We start from the raw sequence: 21989 nt of genomic DNA, 5'->3' as shown, positions 1-21989 counted from the left end.
ATAAATAATGCAGCAAGGCAAATACATGTACTTAAGTGCGCACATTTAACATTTGAACACATGCAGTTAACACATGGATGAAGATCATAATAAACTTCTATGATACAGGATTGCACTCATATTTTTAATATAAATAAACTTTTACATGCTTCATGATATTATCACTAATAGTATTTTTTGAAAACTATAAGATTAACAAAGATTAATCGTTTGAATTGCCTGACATATTAGGCATAAGCTGTTCAATGTTGCAAACTGATTTTGAACTGGTTTATATCGAACAGAATTTCCTATTTTCTCCAAAAGACTTTATGTCCTTCCAAAACACCCTAACAAGACTTTTTTGTTTGTGTAGAAAAGCCTACATTGATCTAACTGGAAGAAGTTTTGAAGTTCATTAAAAAAAAATGCAATCTGGGTAACACTAAATATACAAGAAAAGATAAAACTGGTTCTCACTTCCCACATTTTTAAAAGAACATCATGATATGAATATATTTGTTGTTAAGGATCTTCAGGGAATCATTTAATGTTATGTGCTCCCAAGGCATCTTGAGCAGAACCAGGACCTTACCCTGCAATGACACTGGATGTCTTCATATCAAACCTCCATTCCACTATTAACCATCTAAAAGCTATTTGCAATAATGAATAGTGTATAATATGTCATATGATTCATGTGGGTAATCTATGATATAAAGTTATAATTTCAAAAATAATTATTTAAAGATTTCCCAGAACTTTCAGTATATATTTCTCTAGTCTTGATAACTTCATGAAGATGTGCTATTCATGATAACACAGAAAAACATGTAGAACTTTATTTTTCCATTAAAAATGTGTGAGTAAAATACTCTATTACAGAAGTTTATTACTAATCAACCCATTTTATCATTTGTCCTTAAAAGTACAGGAATATTCCTTGCATCCTTGACAGGACGTGAATCATAATGTTGATATGAGCAACATATCAACCCAATCATATGTTCTTTCCAAATATGAAAGCTGCAGAATAGCTGTGCTTTTCTGTGAATAACATATCAGGGCAATGGCATTGATGGTTTTGAAAGCATATGGTGTGAGGTAAGAGGTGGGCAGAAAAGGATATTTCATGGGGTGTTTCTATAAGCCAGAGAAAACTCGCCTATAATCTGAGATAGATGAAAGTTTTACCTGTGACTTTGAAAAGAAGTATTGATTCTGATCTTGAGAATTGGTAAAGACAGAATGTCTCTTCAACAAGTTCTAATATTTTGCATAATTCTAGTTTTGAAATTTGAGATTTTTTTTTGTCATTTTTGTGATGTTTTGCTGGTTCCTGATGATTTCAAAAAACATCCTCAATGTCAAAGCACAAGTTACAGGTACTCCACTATTGGACTAATAAGTGTGTGTGTGTGTGTGTGTGTGTGTGTGTGTGTGTGTGTGTGTGTGTGTGTGTGTGTGTGTGTGTGTGTGTGTGTGTGTGTGTGTGTGTGTGTGTGTGTGTGTGTGCGTGCGTGCGCGTGCATGCATGTGCGTGCTTGTGTGTGAAATATGGTTCTCTGAACCTTGAAAGCAGGAAATTTTGGAAGGAGATATTTGAATGTCTGCTGGTATTTCAAATGACTAAGTAATCTCCACCCTAACTTATATTTATAAGCATATAAACTTGAATTTATAAGCATAATGGAAGCTGGAATTAAAGCAGAAGTATTGGTCTGTTTCAGATAAGAGAAAACTATGCTCACTAGATGAACATACCAGATATAAAAATCAGGATGTTGAAAGTTTATTTTTCACTTGGTTAGAGTATAATAAATTTAGTTTAATCCTTTATCCAAGTGTGAGCAAACAAAGTTTGCACCTGAAAGTATCTTCAGGACTGGGGTAAGGTGGTACAACACCAGGGAAACTCGTTGCAAAGGTGGAGCAAGCTACCAATTCTCCTGTCTCAGTATCTCCTATAATGCAAAACACATCTCCTTGCGGATATGTCTAATGTTATGCATTAAGGGAAGGACCACTACCCAGACTAGTTTCGACCTTTATTGAGGTCTTTTCAGTGGGAGCCAGGCCCAAGTTGAGATACCAGGCAGAAGCATTAGCAGGTCATCTCTACCTATAGGAGTTGCCAAATGGTGTGCCACTCTTTTTTTTTTTAATAAATTACTCTGGATTTAGAGAAAGATGTTGAAAGTTTATTTTTCACTTGGTTAGAGTATAATAAATTTAGTTTAATCCTTTATGCAAGTGTGAGCAAACAAAGTTTGCGCCTGAAAGTATCTTCAGGACTGGGGTAAGGTGGTACTCTAACCAAGTGAAAAATAAACTTTCAACATCTTTCTCTAAATCCAGAGTAATTTATTAAAAAAAGGGTGGCACACCATTTGGCAACTCCTATAGGTAGAGATGACCTGCTAATGCTTCTGCCTGGTATCTCAACTTGGGCCTGGCTCCCACTGAAGAGACTTCAATAAAGGTCGAAACTAGTCTGGGTAGTGGTCCTTCCCTTAATGCATAACATTAGACATATCCACAAGGAGATGTGTTTTGCATTATAGGAGATACTGAGACAGGAGAATTGGTAGCTTGCTCCACCTTTGCAACGAGTTGCCCTGGTGTTGTACCACCTTACCCCAGTCCTGAAGATACTTTCAGGCGCAAACTTTGTTTGCTCACACTTGGATAAAGGATTAAACTAAATTTATTATAAAAATCAGGAGTTATATTTTGTGAGTGAGTCCCTTTCCATAGGTTACTTTCTGTGAATCTCAACTATGAGTGGTAATTAATTCTAGATCGAATTATTTCCAATAAGACATGCAGATCTTATATGTGATGCATGAGAATCTATGATAATTTTTCTTACATTTATATGCAAATACAGTGGTGGAGTACTGCTTACAAGCGATGACTTTATGTCCTCTCAAAGTGGAGGATTTCAAGGGCATGGCACCCTTGGTTTTGAAAACATATGGTGTGAGGTAGAGGTGGGCAGGAAAGGATATTTCATGGGGTGTTGCTATAAGCCAGAGAGCATAGATGGTGAAGAGGAGGAGATGTTTAGGTAGTTGAGTTTGGTAAGTACAAAAAGAATGATTGTTATGGAAGATTTTAACTACAGCAGTATAAACGAAGAAGAAGAAACTGCATAAAGTAGTAAGGGAATGGAATTTCTGGGATTCTTGAGGCAAATTTCTTACACAACATGTAGAAGAAGGAACACAAAGTCCAAGAGTTTTAGATTTGGTCATAGCACCAGAAGATCTGATTATAACTGAGATGGCATCTCTGCCCCCCCCCCTCCCACATTTGGAGAGACTGACCATGTGGTTTTGACTTGGAAGATCAATAGACATGCAGTAGTAACAAAGAGAAAGGAATTTTTGTGGAATTATAAGGCAGGTGATTATAATAGTCTTAGATATCAGCTTGGGATAGTTCCATGAATGGAAGAATTGTAACGGTGAGTTATCATTGCTTGAGAATTTGCAAACCAATATTTATTAGCAGTAACTTGTATACCACAAGTGAAGAAGAGAACACAATTTGGTGTAAAGTGGATGACAAACAGGAACTGTAGGTAAAAAAGAGGTTATTGAAGAGATATAAGGAGAGGGTTGGAGAACAGATGCATGAAGAATAATAAGACTCAGTCAGGAAAGTGACTAGTATGGTAAGGAAGGAAGACAAAACTGGAATATAAGAAGAGATTGGCTCCAAGATCCAAAATCCTAAGAAATTCTTTTGTGATGTGGGCAGTAGGAGGAGAAATGATTGTGAAAGAATGACATTGTTGAATAAAAATGGGAATAGAGTGACTGATGCAGTAAAGGTTGTTCAATGAATACTTCATTCAGGTATTTCATCCTAGAGAAGTAAGCATTAATACTAGAGGGATATGACAGGTTTGAGGTTTATAAGTGCAAGAGGAGAGTATGCTTCAAATACTGACCACTCTCGATGTCAATAAAGCAGCGGGACTGGATAGAATTTTCCCATGGGTTTTGAGAGAAGATACAAAAGAACTGACAGCTCCTTTGACCTGGTGTTTCAACGAAAGTCTGGCCATGGGAAAGGTACCCAGGGAGTGGAAGGAGGGTAAGATAGTGCTGTTGCATAAGGGTGGTAGCAGACTGGAAGTGTCAAACTATAGACCAGTTTATATTTCATCGGTAGTTGTTAAGATCTGGGAGAAATTAGTGAGGGATCATTTACAGCATTGGGCAGATGAATCATTGTCAACATGGGTTTGTTAAGGGGTGTTCTTGTTTTAGTAACATGGTTGCCTTTTATAATAAAGTGATAAGGGTAGTGGATGATGAAAAGATATATTCTGCCATTTTTTTTTTAATTTTTATTTTTTTTTTATAAAGGCGTTTGACAGGGTACCACATGATAAGCTGATATTTAAGTTGCAGCACATGGGTTTAGGTGTCAAGTTAGTCAACTAAATTCAGGATTAGCTATTCTGATAGGTATCAGACAGTTGTACATGGGGGGTCAGGGGGTAGCAGTATCAAGGAGACAGAAGGTTACAAGTGGTTAACAGATTAATCTACTCCTGACCACTGCCCACATATGGCATTTTTTGCTATAGGCTGTACACATGAGCACAATCCCAACTTTATTACTCAGTTCTTTAATAATAATCCATTCCCTTATTACAGCATTCTTTATGAAGAACTTTGTAGATGACTATTACTACTATGTCTAAGTAATAACCTCAGTTTAATATAAACTTATTTACTCAGAAGACAAAACGTTCATAAACATCTAGACTTACAATTTAGTACATTTTTTCAGCTACTGTCATACACTATATTCTTACCCACGGGGGAGGGGGTTTCCTCTGGTGCTTGTTGCATTACTGATGAGATGCTAGAAATTAAATTGGCTCTTACTAAACCCAGTAAAAGTAGTTTCAGTTCCATCTACACATAATGTTTACTCTATAAAAGATGTTTTTCACTTGTTTTGATAGCTCCTAAGTTAGCTAATTAAGCAGTAAAATTCCAAAAATAAACTCTGCAAATAGATAAAATCACTCTCTTACTTTAATTGTATTAATCTGATGTTGAAGTTCAGAGAGGTCCTCTTTTACTAATCCAAGTTCAGCAAGCTGAAGTTCAACACTCTGCAGCCACACAACAAACTTGGAAATATTTTCACCACAGGACTTGAACTTTTCCTCAACTGCAGCCTAAAATGCAAGAAATATTGCTAATAAATGCACATATATATTCAGAAATATGCCCTTAGTTTGACTGCTGAATAAATTCTCAGCGAAGACATGAAGTCCTAAATAAAACAGCAAAAAAAATATTTAGGCTAAAAGAATATGTATGTCATGCATATATTTGGAAAAGAAAATATCTAATATTTTAAAATAAAAGGATACAAAAAGGCAAAACACTAAATAAAATTGCTTCATAGTAGTACCTATAAGATATTTTTCTAAGAACTGACCGTATTCTTCATCATATACCTCATACTAAGTATAACTATTGAATCTAAATTGCCAAATTATACCTCATGCATCATGCAAGTAATTGAAAGCATTAAAATTTCTTCACTAATAAGATACTAGACTATTGCCAACTATTACCACTGTTAACATTTCTAAAGCAGAAGTTGAATTGCAAAAAAATAACCTCCTGGTTCAGCCAAATCAAAATATTATTAGCAAACATGGCATAAGTGTCATAATGGCTGCAAACATATGTGAGCACCTTTCTACTTGTCATGAAATAAATAAATCAAATCAAGCATCCAAGCCAAAGCAATGGTGATAAACAATCAAAAGGATAAACGATTGCAATCAAAGGCAGCAAAGTGTGCTCTTATATCCTGTAAGGATTCTTACCCAAACCTCAGATTTCTTCAGGAATCCATCTGCTAATGCAGAATAGAGGTCAATCAGTTTTGAAGTTTGGATATCAACCAGGCAACTGTTGGTCAGATCCAAGAAACCTTCTTCAACAGCTTGCTGGAAGCTGAAAACTTTAAGAGTGCAAGGATCAGTAAACAATGTATCATTTGGATCAATTAAATTCCTTTCAATAGCTTCTCCCAGTGTGCAATCATACTCTGTGTAAGGATTGTGAAATCTGCCACAAGCAGAATTCAACAGATTATATTCCAGTGCTTCAAAAAGTGTCAGAGGACAACTAGTAGTTAATAACAAACCTCGATTTAATGCAAAATCATATGATAACCTTTCATGATTAGCTGTATCCCACATAAAACCTCCTTCTGGATCTAGAATACCTTCAGGAATGGCATCCTTGCACTTCAACAGTTTGTGGGACTTTGTATCCTTCATAATGAAAGAATCCGAGTCAATAAGACCACACATAACTGCTTCTTTTAAATTATATGATTTTTCAATCTCAGGATCCAATATCATGCCAGTTTTGAAATCACACCAGCAACATTCTAATGCTGTAAGAAAGGAATGAGGTTCTCTTAAATAAACAAATATATCAGATGAAACCATAAAAGCAGGTGTGTTGGCTTCTGTTTCAGGGTGGCGAACTAATAAAATATCTGATATGTTAATAATACCTTTCTCGATTGCTAATTTAAGTGGCAATGATAATCCATCCTTTTTGTCCACATAAAATGCAGTTTCAAGATTAAGTTCCTTCATCTCAATTGCTTCATGAAGTGAGCATTTTTTGTTTTCAAAAGAACTGCTTGTAGCTTGAAGTCCTTCCAAATAACATACTATAGCTGACTGAATTCCTGAATAACTAGATGGCAAAGTTTCATATTTTATATTATAGATTACAATTTCTTTTTCTAAACTGAGTATATTTTCATCCACGGCTTCCTCAAGTGTTAATACTTTTTCTGATACAATATCCCTTAGATATACAGTGTGGTTTTTCAGATATCCTAACTTTAAAAAGGCTAAAAAATCCAAATGATTTCCTGTAAATGGATCAACAAAACACTTCTCCTCCAAGTTAAATAGCCTTATTACTTCATCGATAGAAAGATTTTGCTTCTCTCTCAAGAAAACAGTAAAAGGCATCTTTTCTGAAATCATAGTTCCTTTATTCACATCAATGAGTCCTTCCTCTATTGCAATTTCAAGAGATTTGCAAATACCAGTGACAGGATCCTTTACAAGAATTTCACTGCAGTTAATCAAACCTTCTGCAATAGCTTCACATATATTCAACTCATGGCCCATAGTGGGGTCATAAAATTTTCCACAAGTGGTCTGAAAGAGAAGAATTAACTCCTTCAAAGAAAGATTTCTTTTGTCTTTTAGGCAAGTTATAACTGGAATGATACTATCACTATTTGGATCAAAAACTGTACCATTATCTATGTCAATTAGTCTGTCCTCAATTGCAGTCTGTATAGACTTAAAATTCCCTGTTGCTGGATCCATGAGCATAAAATTTCTGCTGTCAATCAAACCATTACTAACTGCATCAGCAAAGTTGAGCTCTCTCTCTAAATATGGATCTTTAAATCTTCCAGTTTCAGAATTGAATAGCTGAATAATTTCCTCCATAAACATGTATTCATTTCTTCTGTCCAATAGAGGAGGTAATTTATCTAAAGAGCAAATATCAGTAACAGCTTTGGTATATGACCTTTTTTCAGCACTGTATATAATTAGATTTTGCTTCAAAGCATCCCACAAAGATATTTCTTCCTTAGTTAAAAAACTAAAATATTTCCCATTTTCTGTATTAACCAATCCTGTACTTATAGCTGTGTTTAGAGTTACAACCCGATCATCAGTACTATTTTTTATGTATGACTTGTCAGGATTCACTATTCTCTCTCTTATTGCTTCTTCAAGATTGACACAGCTGTTTGTAAAAGGATTTCTAAAATATCCTGTTAATTTGTCAAATAAGCAAGTATGAAGCATATTAAAAAGATTTTCTACTTCCTGTGCATTCACAATACAGCCATGTTCCAGTGCTGAAATCAATGAAATGTACTCATCCAAGTGTGTTCTAAAGAGACCTGAATGCAAGTTAATGATTCCATTATCAATAGCTTCTGCAAGCGACAACAGTTTCTGATTTCTAGCATTCCAAGTGCAAGGATAAGCAGAGCAGAGAAGATTGGTATCAACTGCTTTTTTTAAAGATACTGATGCTAAAGTAAATGGGTGTGTTATTGTTACTGTTTTCTCATTATAAAAATGAAGACAAATAGCTTTCTGTATTGATAAAGGCAGTTTAATATCTTGTAGTAATCCTTTATCATAACCATCAAAAAATGAAACTGTTTCTTTCTGCAATGAAATTTGACCAGTATTTTCATCTACAATTCCTGATTTTAACATTTCTGTTAAATTTGATATTTTTAATGCTCCAGACATTTCCTGAATCATACATATTACTTTAGGATTAACTAGACATAGCTTGATAGCCTTCCCTAATGATACATATTGTCCTCCATCTGGATTTAAAAATTTCATTTCATGCTTATTATAAATACCTGTTTCAAATAAATTCTGTAGTGAGAGAGGAGTTGTGACATCAATTAAAATTTTCTTTTTAAAAGCTGTCTTAAAATTAAGCCATTCTGTACCATCCTTAAATCTTACTTTACCATGCTGCAAATCAATCATACCCACTTCCACAGCCCTGTGAAATGTTAAAACAATGCCAGTTGACTGGTCCTTGACAACAGTTGATGAATGATCAATAATGCCATCAATTAAAGCTTCTTTAATTGATACTCTCTTTTTCGTAGTATAATTTAATATATCATTTAGTATAGTATCATAAAATCCTTTATGAACAGCTTCATGTAAAGATAATTTTGTGGGTGGCAAGATGATGCCACATTCCAAAGCGTTGTGAAAACTTATTTCAGTATTAATTTGTGTGTTCCAAATCATTGCATCTTGAAGTTCCACTATACCCAACTTCACAGATTCTGAAAGAGTTAAAATGTCATTGCTCTTTGCATCTCTAATTGTTAAAATATCAGGGTTAATAATCTGTCTTACTAGAGCTTCTTCTAAAGAAATATATTCATTTGATTTAGGATCCTTAATTTTTTTAAGGTTGTCATCATATAAATGCAGAAAAATTGCTTCTTGAAGAGATAATGGACATTTCATTTCTGCCATATATCCTTCTTCCAAAGCAAACTCAAATGTCATCTCCTCAGGATAAGTAATTATGCCTTTTTCAATATTTATAATGTGAAAATTGACTGCATCATTAAAAGAAATGATTTTGCCTTTGTTTTTAAACACGACCAATTGAACATCTATATAGTTATTCACTAATGCATATTCAAATGTAACATACCTCCCAGTTGCCGAATCCCAAAATCTTGCCATTGGGGAATCATAAAGCCCTTTATTAATAGCCTCAGTAAATGATAACTTGCTTCTTTTTGTTTCAATAAAACCACTTGTAATAGCGTCCTCAAGATTTAAGACTGAATTAGTTAGTGTATTCCTAACATTTCCAAAATTATCCACAATGTCAAGTGCTAAAGCATCAGATAAATTAATAAAACTGTTATGTTTCATATCTTTTACATTGGTATTGTCACATTCTAATATACCATGTCTAATTGATTCATTTATATATATTTCTTTCTCAGCAATGGTATCTTTTATTGTGCAAGTTTTATGATTGTATAAGCCATGTGCTACCAAAGCTTTCAATGACATTGAAAGCTGATTAATTCTGATAAAACCTTTCTGAAATGCATTCAAAAATGATATCTTGTCACCAGAAATGGAAACATAAATACTATCATTTAAATTAATTAATTCTGATTTTATTGCATGACTAAAGGAAACAAAATTTCTAATATGTGGATCATATATAGCAAAAGAGTTACTTAAAATTAAACCATCATCCAAAGCCCAAGAAAGCGGAAAATATTTTCCAGAACTAAGTTCTTTAAAAAGAAAGTTTTCCTTATCAAAGATCCCTAATTCAACAGCTTGGTACAAAGTAAAAGGCTTATGAAGAGAAATAGATGGGCACTTAACAATAAATCCAGCTTGAACAGCTTCCTGAAAAGAAAATGTTTCTCCTGTTTGATTATTTAAATAGACTTTGCTACATTTATCTATAACAGATTGTTTAATGGCCTCTGTCACAGAAATATATTCATTAGTTTTAAAATCCAATACCCTAATATTATTATCATTAAGTATTCCATGTTCACAACTTATAACTGCTTCATCTTCACCAAACATTAGATAATTTTCACCTTCTGTACTAAAGAAATCTTGCATGATACTTACTGTTGATGACTGGTCATCAGGTGGTAAGGATTGTAGCCTGTATGGTAGTTCTGCCAGTTTAACTTCTGTTCTGCCCCTAATTTCAACCACAGTATTAAGATCAATAAGGTGTTCATTTAAAGCTTGTTGGACTGTCATTCTCCTGCCTGGTTCACCTGCCACTATATAACATGTATCTGGGTTAATGATACCAGTTTCAATCATTTCACGCACCGGTAAGCAATACCCGGATACATGTGATACTTCTTTCCTAATCTGAGTATATGTTTCTCTGACAGTGATTTCAGTGCGACTAATGTCACGAGTAGTAACTATTTCTCTAGTAGGAGATAACTGTTTCACAGCTTCAAACTTTTCTAAAGGTAAGTTCTGAATAACTTCTTCATGAATATAATCAGTTTTATGTTGTAAAGGAAACTTTTCTTTTATAGGTGATTTATAGCTATGTAAAATAGAACTTTCCAGTTCTATTTGAGATATTTTAGGTTCCCCAGTAATTTGTTTAGTTGGAGAGGTTTCCACAGAAGAGGTTAATCTGGGCTTCTGCATTGGGGAAATTTTTGTAGATTTTTCTACTGGAAGTGTTTTGGGTTTTTGTTTAGGAGAGACTTCTCTGGATTTCTGAATCAGAGAGCTTTCTTTTGGTTTCTCTGCTGAAATCTTTTGGAATTTTTGCCCAGGAGAAATTTCACTTGGTTGTTCTAATGGAGAAGTTTCTTGAGATCTCTTCACTGGAGGCAGTTCACTCAGCTCTTCCAGCAAAATGGATTTTCCAGATTTTGGCAGTGAAGACATATCTATAGTTTTTTCTATTACAGAACTATCTCTGGGTTTTTCTTTTGGAGAAATAGCTGTAGGTTTTTCTATGGCAGTTTTGAGTTTTTCTTCTGGAGAAGTATCTCGAGATTTTTCTAACAGTGTGGTTCTGAATTTTTGTTTGGGAGATGCCTCTTTGGGTTTTTCTTCTGGAGAAATATCTCTAGGCTTTTCTACAGGAGAGATTTTAGGCTTTTGTTTTGGAGATGTTTCTCCTGATTTTTCATGCAGAGAAAGATCTTGAGGTTTTTCTATAATGGTTTTGGGTTTCAGTTGAGATTTTTCTGTGTGTTTTTCTTCTGGAGAAATAGCTCCAGATTTTTCTATAGGAATGATTTTAGGTTTTACTTTTGGAGATGTTTCTTTTGGTTTTTCATGCAGAGAAATATCTCGAGATTTTTCAATAGGAATGGTTTTGGATTTCTGTTTAGGAGACTTTTCTATGGGTTTTTCTTCTGGAGAAATTGCTGTACGTTTCTCTTCTGGAGAAACAGCTCTGGGTTTTTCTATAGTAGGTTTCTCTTTGAGCAATGTCTCACTGACATTTCCTTCTGGAGAAAATTGTCTCTGCTTTTCTATAGCAGTTCTGGATTTCTCTTTGGTAAATTCCCTAGGTTTTTCTTCTGCTGAAATAGCTTTAGGTTTTTCTTCAGGAGAAATTTCGCTATGCTTATCTATAGTAGTTCTGGGCTTCTGTTTGGGAGCAACTTCCTTAGGTTTTTGTTCTGCTGAAATAGTTTTAGGTTTTTCTTCAGGAGAAATTTCTCTATGCTTGTCTATAGTAGTTCTAGGCTTCTGTTTGGGAGATGTTTCCCTAGGTTTTCCTTCTGGAGAAATAGTTTTAGGTTTTTCAATAGCAGTTTTGAATTTCTGTTTCAAAGCCACTTCTCCAGGTTTTTCTTCTGGAGAAATTTCTTTAGGTTTTCCTACAGTAGTTTTGAGTTTCTGTTTGGGAGATGCTTCTCTAAATTTTACTTCTGGAGAAATATCTCGAGGCTTTTCTTCTGGAGAAATATCTCGAGGCTTTTCTTCTGGAGAAATATCTCTAAGTTTTTCAATAGGAGAAATAGCTCTAGGTTCTGTAATAGTTTCTTTAGGTTTTTGTTCTACAGAAATTTCTGTAGGTTTGTATTTGGGAGAAATATCTTCAAGTTTTTCTATTTTAGAAATATCTTCAACTTTTTGTGCAGGAGCTTTAAATTTCTGTTTGGGAGATGCTTTTCTGGGTTTTTCTTCTGCACATATATCTCTAGGTTCTTTAACAGAAGAAATATCTCTTTGTTCCTCTTCTAAAGAAATATCTCTAGGTTTTTCTAGAGAAGCAGGTTTGGGTTTCTGCTTGGCAGAAGATGCTCTGAGTTTTTCTTCTGAATAAACATCTGTCTGTTTCTCTATAGAAACAATTTTGGGTTTCTCTTTGGGAGATACTTCTCTATCTTTATCTTCAGAAATATCACTAGATCTCTTGAGTGCAAAGATTTTGGACTCCTTTTTAGGAGATTCTTCTGTGGGTGTTTCTTCTAAAGAAATATTACTACTTTTTCCTTCTGGAGACATTTCTGTAGGTTTTCCAGAGATTTTGGGCTTTTGTATGAGAGAAATTTCTCTGGGCTTTTCTTCTGAATAATCTTTAGGTTTTTCTATAGGAATGGTTTTAAGTTTTTGTTTGGGAGACAATCTCTGTTTTTCTTTTCCCACTGGAGATATATCTGCTGATTTTTCTTTTTCAACTGATGAAATGTCTCTTGGTTTTACTTTTTCAGTTGGAGAACTATCTCTAGGTTTTTCCTTTTCTAATGGAGAACTATCTCTAGGTTTTCCTATTTCAACTGGCAATATGTCTCTTGGTTTTCCTTTTTCAACTGGTGAAATGTCGCTTGGTTTTCCTTTTTCAACTGGTGAAATGTCTCTTGGTTTTCCTTTTTCAACTGGTGAAATGTCTCTTGGTTTTCCTTTTTCAACTGGTGAAATGTCTCTTGGTTTTCCTTTTCCAATTGGTGAAATGTCTCTTGGTTTTCCTTTTTCAAATGGTGAAATGTCTCTTGGTTTTCCTTTTTCAACTGGTGAAATGTCTCTTGGTTTTCCTTTTTCAAATGGTGAAATGTCTCTTGCTTTTTCTTTTTCAATTGGTGAAATGTCTCTTGCTTTTTCTTTTTCAATTGGTGAAATGTCTCTTGGCCTTTTTCTTTCTACTGGAGAAATATCTCGAGGTTTCTCTTTTTCTAATGGTGAAATGTCTCTTGGCTTTTCTTTTTCTACTGGTGAAACATCTTTAGATTTTTCTTTTCGTACTGGTGAAACATCTTTAGATTTTTCTTTTCGTACTGGAGAAATATCTCTAGGTTTTTCCTCTCCTAATGGAGAAATATCTCTAGGTTTCTCCTTTCGTACTGAAGAAATATCTCTTGGCTTTTCTTTTTCTACTGATGAAATGTCTAGTGGTGAAATGACTCTTGGTTTTTCTTTTTCTATTGGTGAAATCTCTCTTGGCTTTTCTTTTTCTAGAGGTGAAATGGCTCCTGGTTTTTCTTTTTCTATTGGTGAAATCTCTCTTGGTTTTTCTTTTTCTGGTGGTGAAATCTCTCTTCTTTTTCCTTTTTCTACTGGAGAGATATCTCTGGGTTTGTCATTTTTGATTGGAGAAATATCTCTCAGTTTTTCTTTTTCTACTACTGAAGAAGTATCTCTAGATTTTTCTGTAAGAGTGGTTTTGAGCTTCTGTTTGGGAGAAAGCTCTCTGGGCTTTTCTTCTGGTAAAATATCTTTAGGTTTTTCTACAGAAGTAGTTTTAGGCTTCTCTTTGGGAGACATTTCTCTTGGTTTTTCCTGAAAAGAAATATCTCTAGTTTTTTCTGTCAGGGTAGTTTTAGGCTTCTGTTTGGGAGATTTTTCTCTAGGTTTTTCTTCTGGAGAAATATCTCTAGGTTTCTTTATTGGAGAAATATCTTTAGGTTGTACTGTAAGAGTAATTTTGCTCTTCTGCTTGGGAGACATTTCTTTGATTTTTTCTTCTGGAGAAATACTTCTGGGTTTTTCTACAGAAGTGGCTTTTGGTTTTCCTTTGGGAGAGGTTTCAGTGAATTTTTCTTCTGGAGAAATATCACTCCGTTTTTTTATAACAGTTTTGGGCTTTTCTTCTATAGAAATACCACTAGAAATTTCTTTTTGTAATGTTTCTTTAAGCAGGAGTGTTTGAGGCCTTCCACCAACTTTCTCTGTAATAGGTAAGTCATTTGTCTTTTGTGTTACTTCATATTTTTCTGTTATATGAATGTCTTTAATTACCTCAGAAGAAGAAGATACTGAAAACATATCTTCACCCTCTGTCATATATACTTTTTGGGGCATGTGTAATTTGGTAGCAATGTCTTCAATTTTATCTGCTGCTGGTGACCTTTCTTTCTCTTTTCCTTTTAAAGGAACAACTTCTTTAATTTCCCTTACTGGTGATTTATCTTTAGATTTTCCTGAAAAAATTTCAGTTTCAGCAATTACTTCATCTCTTTGACTACTTCTATCAGTATCTTTTGTACAAACTTGTGCTGGTGATAAAACTTTTTTCTTAGATGGAAATTCTGGAAATACATCTTCTGGAGAGAGAGAAGCATATTCTGATAATGGCACTTCTAATTTGTTTTCATATTCCACTGGAAACTTTACAGAAATATGCTCAGGTGATTTTCTTTCTTTTACTGGAGATAAAGAATGCCCCTTGGAAGTGACAATTTCCTGCTGAGAAGACAAGGTGGAAGTTTTAGCCATTTTAAAACTGGGTTTTGACTTTCCAAGTTTTGTGCTTTTTACATGTTCAGCTACCACTGCAGCTGCTAAAACTGGGGCACTTATAACTGCAAGCATGCCTAATGTTATGGCTTTTGTGAAGTTAATCTTTGTACCAGATTTGGGTTCAATTACCTTACCTGTCTTTTTATCTATTCTTCCTTTGTTTATGGCTTCTCTTGTGGTTAACGGTTCTCCATTTTCTATATCATAAATTACTACATCTAGATCAACTATACCTTTATCAACTAATTCCTCAAATGTTATAAGAGAATGAGACATAGGCTCCTTAAATTTCTGTGAGTTCTCATCATATAAAATATTGAAAACCTCAGTAATAGCATATTTAGATTTCATTTCTTTTCTTATCATTACATCTTCTTCTGGACGTAAAATGCCTCCCTTCAGTGCTGTTGACAAAGGCATAGTTGTTCTACCAATAATATCTGTATATGTGGATGCCTGAAGATCAACTAACCCTTTTTCCAAAGCTTCTGTAAATGTTAATGGTTTTGTTCTTTCAACAGATTCAACATCAATCTTAACAATTCCTTTTTCAGCTGCTTCGTTTATTGGAATTATTTCACCACTCTTTGTATTAACGATTTCTTTTGGATTTTTCATTGTATAACCTTGTTGCACCTCAACTCTTTTAGATTCCACAATAAACACTGGTGTTGCTGTTGAAAATACTTCTGCTGGCTGTATTTCTTGCTCAGTGCTTTGTGTAAATGGAACACGAAAAGGTTGGATTTGAAGAAGACCTGACTCCACAGCAATAGGTACTGCTATTTCTTCACCTGTTTTGGGATGTTTCATTTGTAAAGAAACTGGATTTATAAGTTTTCTATCTAAAGCTTCACTAAGATCAATACTGTCCTCTACTGGCATGAATGGAATAGCCATTAGAAATCCATTTTCAAGAGCTTTCTTTATGTCCATTTTTTTACCTGTATATGGATGTGTAAATACTTTGGATATTACATCTACATAACCATATTGTAATGCAACAGGAAATGTTAGAGCTAGAGCAGGAACTTTTGTGGAGATTGCCTTTGGACTTGGAAATACTTCATAATTTTCAATAGCATCAATAATATCCACTCTTCTATCTGCAATTTTTACTTCACCATTGCTATCATTTATAATCCCTTTCTTGATGGCTTCTTCTAAGCTAAGTGAGTGATGAGTAGAAAAGTCAAAAACAACAGAAAGAGGGTTAATGATTTCACAAAGTAGTGCTTCGTGAAGAGTTAATAGGACACCTGTTTCTGGATGAATAAATTTTTGAGATTTTAGTTCCATAAGACCTTGCTCTAAAGCAGCTGGAATACTCAAAGAATAACCTACTGGAATTAATATTTTTCCACTTTGGGAATCTAAAAGTCCTGCAATTAGTGCTTCTTTTATTGATACAGTTTTTCCTCTCCTGAAATCCAAGATTGATCCTTTTTCCCCATCTATCAATTTCAACTCTAAAGCTTGTTCCAAAGTAACACTTTCTTGATTATTTCCTTTAAGATACTGAATATCATTCAAAATTTTTGCTGTTTTGTTATCAACCAGGTTCTCATTTTCTGCATCTTTTGGAGCTAACACTCTCCTTCTGATTTTCTGAATAACTTGCACAGCACCACCTTTTTCTATTAGTTCAACAGATTTTGCTTTACCAAAAGTAACTTCAAATCTAGGTTCGGGAATATCACCTCCCCAGTATTTAGTTGGAGAAGTAGGTGATTCTTTTGTTGGACTTTCCCGTCCAGACATTGGAATAAGATCTCTTTTCACTACTTCATCATATGGAATTTTCTGACCAGTACATGGATCAATAACAGTAACCATAGTTGTTGTAATTAGCTCAGAAACATTTCCTTGGTTAATTCTATTAAGCACACTTGAATCAATTAAGCCCTTTTTCACAGCATTATCCAATGATATAAACTCTCCTGTTGATGGATCCTTAACTCTCAAGCTGCTGCTGCTGCTGCTTTCTTTTTCTTTTTGAAAAAATACATCATATTTGTCCTCATACATTGATGTCAAGACATCCTTTCCTTTTATTTCATCAGGTAAGCATTTTTCAGCTTCAGAACGTTCAGATGGAATATTTGTTACCTGTATAATCTCCTCTGATATTTTTAATGGAGACTGCCTGCCACTTTTCTCTATGAATTTTTTAGCCATTTCCAAATCAATAAGACCTTCCTGAATAGCTTCTTCTACTGGAATTTCTCGGCCAGAATGTGCATCAAGAATTGTCACCTGGGTAACTTTTGGTTCAGTGGTGGTTGTAGTAGTTGTGGTAATACTATAAAATACTTGTTCAGATGGAGAAAGAGTTTTCAAAGTAGTCTGTTTACCTGAAAGAAAAACTATCCCTAATTTAACTGCTTCTTTTAAAGATATTGTTTTGCCCGTTTTCTTGTCATGGTAATCTCCTGTGTCTTGATCCACTAGACCTTTTGCAATAGCTTCATCCAAAGTTAAATTGCCTTCGGCATCATTTTTCACAATAACTGTACTTGAATCCACTTTTCCTGACTTAATGGCAGTCATGAGTTCCATTTTTTCTTCAGTAATTTTGTTCAATACTGTTACAGAATGTGGATCATAGTAAATATTTGCATCAATTTCAATGTATTCAGATGTTTTAAGAGTTATTATTTTTTCTTCATCTTCAACTTTTGGAACTGGAACAATATCAGAATCAGGTAACTTTGATACTTCTGTTTTAGTTCTAGTTGATATTTTAATGTCTTGTGGTTGGCCCTCAATACTAATTACCTGGATAACTTTGGAAGGACTTCCATGTTGAATATTCAATTGATTTCCTGCTTCTAAAATGATCAATTTTCTTTTAATTGCTTCTTTCATGGTTAATTTTTCCTTCTTATCAGAATTGCAATAATGACCAGTAGCATCTAGTATTCCTTTTTCTAAAGATCTTAACAAAGAAATAGTGCGCTTTGTATTTGGTTCTATAACGAAAGCAGATTTTGGATTAATGATCTCCATTTTAATTGTTTCTTCAAAGGAAACTAGTCTGTCAGTTCCCAGTATAGTAAAAAGTCCAGTTTCAACATCAAAAAGATTTTTATCAATGGCATCTTTCAAGTACCATCCACCTTGTGGAATTTCAAATACCTGTGTATGCTTTTTTATGACATCTGCTGAGATATTTTCATCACCATTTGTTCCATTTGTATACACCACCTCTACAACTTTTTGGTGGACTGGAGATCTCCTCTTTTTTGAGTCTGGAATATGAACTTCTGAGGGAGATGTTTGCTTTTCAACTTTTACAGGAGATTTTGATTTCATTTTCTGAATACTTTCTTTCTTTTCAATTTTCTTTGGAGATCTTGTGGGTGAGATGCTCTTTTTAACTCCAACTGATGGTAATGAGGATTCTGGTGTTTTTTGAATTGTCCTTTCTGCAATAATTTTTTGCTCACTTTCTAAGTCATCTGGAGCTTCTGATCTGTCTTTGGTTGAGTGAGATTTCACATGACTTTGTGATACAGAGTCAGTAATTTTAATAGTTTTAATTGCAGCAGGAACTTGAGTGGGTGATACAGAAATTTCCTTTTTTACTGGAGAAGATAGCTTTAAAATAGTTTTATCTCCCAAAGATTCTTTTGTAACAGAACTATCTAGGTTGATATCTTCCATAGGTATAGAAGACTCTAGTTCTGGTGGGAATTCTTCAAGTTCTGATGGTACATGCTCACCATCAACAGATATTGCTTCAGAAACATCCTGATGTAATTCTTGAGCTGTAACTCCATGTTTAGCCACACAAACAGGAGAAGATACTTTTGCTGTTCCTGATTTTGAAGATGCCAATTTCTTTGTTTTTCCAGGAGAACCAATTTCATCTTTAGTATCTGTTGTCTTTGCCATATCACTTATTTCTGCTTGTTTAATTTCAATGATAGATTCACCAGAAATTGGGGTTTTTTTGTCCTTCAAAGGTGACATCCTTTTTGTCATTTCTTTTTCTGGTATACCATTAACAGTGGGTGAAATGGTATATGTTTTATCACTCAACTGAAGAGAAGTCTTCATACTGGTGGAAAATGCATTTGATATCACATCAAAATTTTCTTGTGAATCACTTTTCTTCTTTTTTGGAGAAGAGGGAACTGATCTGGGAGAGTGCATTTTTTCTTTTGTTGGTAATTTAGATTCTGATAAAACTTCAGGTGAAGAAATTTTCTTTGGAGACTCCTTTAATGAACTTTTTCTTTGTGTATTGTCCACTTCTTTGGTAGCAGCTTTCCTACCTTTCAAAGCTGGAGACTTCTTAATTTCTTCAACAGATACTTCAGTTTCCAGCTGCAAAGCAAAGTCATCTTGCATTTCAGCAGTTGGAGATACATCAGTTTTTGTTGTAAGAAGCACTTTCTTTTTATAAGATGGAGATGTTTTTATCAGTGTCCCTTGTTTTCCTTTTATTTTCACAGGCTGTTCTTCTAATGGTATAGGTGAGATATTAGAGCCTTTCAATGGATGTAGTTTTTGGGGAGATATGCTTTTTGGTTTCCCTGTTACAGGAACTACATAAATTTCATCTCTGTTTTCTTCTAGCTCAAATTTATCTGGACCTTCACTTTCTGCTGGAAGTTCAGGCATTTGTTTAGCATCATCAACCTTTGGAAAATCTAAAATAACTTTGGTAGAAGAATGTAATAATTGTTCTTGGGAAGGTGGAACAGATTTCACTGATAAGGATTTTTTATCTGTTTTGTTGTCAATATCTACAGGATGTAAAACTTTTCTTGATACTAAAGATGGTGATGACCTAGTTGGTGATGCTTTCTTTTTCATTGGTGTATATTCCTGAGAAGAGAGAGGAAGTGTGGATGGCCTTGAAATTTCGGAAGCAGAAGTCACAATATGAGATAGGACTGAAGTATATGGTTCTTTTAATTTCAATTTTAGTAACTCCTCTGCAGTTAGAATTAGGATTCCATTATTTACTGCATCTTCTAAAGGCATAATGTTACCAGTTGTTGGATCTTTAAAAGTATTTTTGCTTTCATCAATCAACCCACATTCTACAGCATCACAAAATCGTATTTTTCCATCATCAGAAACAGTAATATATTTAGTTATAGTTCTAGTTACAGTGGCCACTGTAACAACAATATTTAAAAGACTCTTAAGAACAGCAGCACCCTGGGGAGTAATATATTTTTTCTCAACTGCTTCTTTCAGTAAAAGGGGTTTTTTTGTTTTTGACTCTCTTACCTGACCAGTTCTGTGATCAAGCAGACTTTTCCGTACCGCTTCAAGAACAGTCAGCTCATTATTCTTTTCATCTTTTATACCAATAGTTTTCCTTAACATTTCAAATATCTGTGGTTGAATAAAATCCTTTGATGCAGCCTCATCAAATGTAAGAGCATTTCCATCAGAATCCATGTAAGTTCCACTATTTAAATCTATAAGGTTTTCAGAAACAGCATCATTAAAACTAATATATTCTCCCGATGAATTCTGCACACCTTCAATTTCAAATATCATTTTACGACACACTGAGGTGAGAAATCCACTTTCTACTGCATCACTTAAAGACATAATTTTATCCAGTGAAAGGTCATAAAATTTTCCGTCTGGTGTAATAATTTCCTTGTGTAGGGCTTCTGGTAATGAAATTAGTTCATTTGTTTTAGGATTTACAATGCATTTTGCTTCTAAATCCAGTATTCCTTTTGCTGCTGCTTCTATTAAAGTTAATTCTTCTTTTGTCAATGGATGAATAATTTTTCCTGATTTGCATAACAAACCCAATTCATAAGCTTCTTTTAAAGTAAGACAGTGAAATATAAGTTGCCGTTTACGTGCCTCTGGTAGTGTTAACCGTTCTTTTGTTTTTATATTGATAAAATTTCCACTTTGAACATGCAAAATACCTTTCAAGAGAGCTTCTGGAACAGTTATAATATTTCCAGTATCTGTACTTACTATTTCTTTAATATCAGAACATAAAATACCTCTTGAAACAGCTTCATCAATTGTAAATTTCTCACCAGAATCTCTATCAACAATTTGACCTGACTGTTCTTGTACCATTTTTCTGTCTATAGCTTCTGCTAAGGAAATGCCACCCTCATTTTCTGAAGTTGGAATAATCTCTATAAAGCCTCTTTTAAATGCCTCAGTTATTCCCATAGCTTCTTTTGTTTCAGGATCTCTAAATGTTCCAGATTTAGGTTCAAGTAGACCTTTTTGTACAGCTTCACTTAATGTAAGTTTTGAAAGTTTTACCACTTTCATTTCAATAAGAATTTTTAGTTTCTCTTCATTAACAATACCAAGTTCAACAGCTTCATTAAGAGTGATGACTAAACCACTTGAGGGATTTACTAATGATCCTGTTTCAATATCATAAAAGCCTTTTTGAACAGCTTCAAAGAAAGTCAATTCATTTCCTAATGTGGGATCATTTATGCCACATTTTGTAAAAAGGCGACCCATAAAAATTTTATTAATATATCCCTTTTCAGATGCATCTTGCAAGGACATCCTTTTCCCTGTCCTAGGATCAATATACTCACCCAGTTTTATGTTAACTATTCCCTGTCTAACGGCTTCATTTAATGTCAGCATTTCTGCAGTTCTAGGGTTAAAAATTCCTTTCACAACTGATATATATTCTGTTTTCATAGCCTCTGTTTCTTCCTCATGATGTGTACCAGAGATAATTTCTGTAATTGTTATCGGTGCTTCCACTTTTTGATAAAATGACTTTATCTCCTCTGATTCTTCTATATGTCTACTATCAGGATAATCAACTTTTTTTGTAACTTCCAGCTCTTGACATTCACATGATGTATCGGTTTCCATTTCATAACCAAAATCTTGTTTTCTAGTTCTCGTATACATTTGCTCTGCTGATTTTGTATAACTTGTCTGTTTTTCTGCAGAATCATGATCATCTAGTTCCAGACATTCTTGCAAGGGAACTTTTTCTATAACAGTATGGAAGGTCTTCAGAGTAACAGGAACAGCTTGACTAATGATGCCAGAAAACTACATCGGGTAAGAGAAAGGAAGAAAAAGATTTAAGACCAAACACCAAATTAACATGCACATACAATAATAATCCTTAGCACCAGAAAGTTAAAGAAATTTACCAGTGCAATTTATT

The 21989-nt window shown here is 34.2% G+C and overlaps 1 protein-coding gene across 1 annotated transcript in view; it reads right to left on the bottom strand.

Moving 5' to 3' along the window:
- The window catches only part of LOC150107495 (uncharacterized), a 1121546-nt gene that overhangs the window by 677342 nt on the left and 422215 nt on the right, over positions 1–21989 (bottom strand). Inside the window, exons 28-29 of the mRNA XM_090392112.1 lie at positions 10238–21871; positions 5039–5185 (exon numbers count right to left, since the gene is read on the bottom strand). Coding sequence (XP_090248238.1) covers positions 5039–5185; positions 10238–21871 — 11781 coding nt within the window. The remainder of the gene's footprint in view (positions 1–5038; positions 5186–10237; positions 21872–21989) is intronic.

Source organism: Typopeltis vanoorti, chromosome 4 (genome assembly GCF_054136105.1).
Source record: "Typopeltis vanoorti isolate ZY-2024b chromosome 4, IOZ_Tvanoo_1.0, whole genome shotgun sequence".
Taxonomy (NCBI): domain Eukaryota; kingdom Metazoa; phylum Arthropoda; class Arachnida; order Uropygi; family Thelyphonidae; genus Typopeltis; species Typopeltis vanoorti.
The sequence above is the reverse complement of the archived record's forward strand: the minus strand, read 5'-3'. Positions and strand labels throughout refer to the sequence as shown.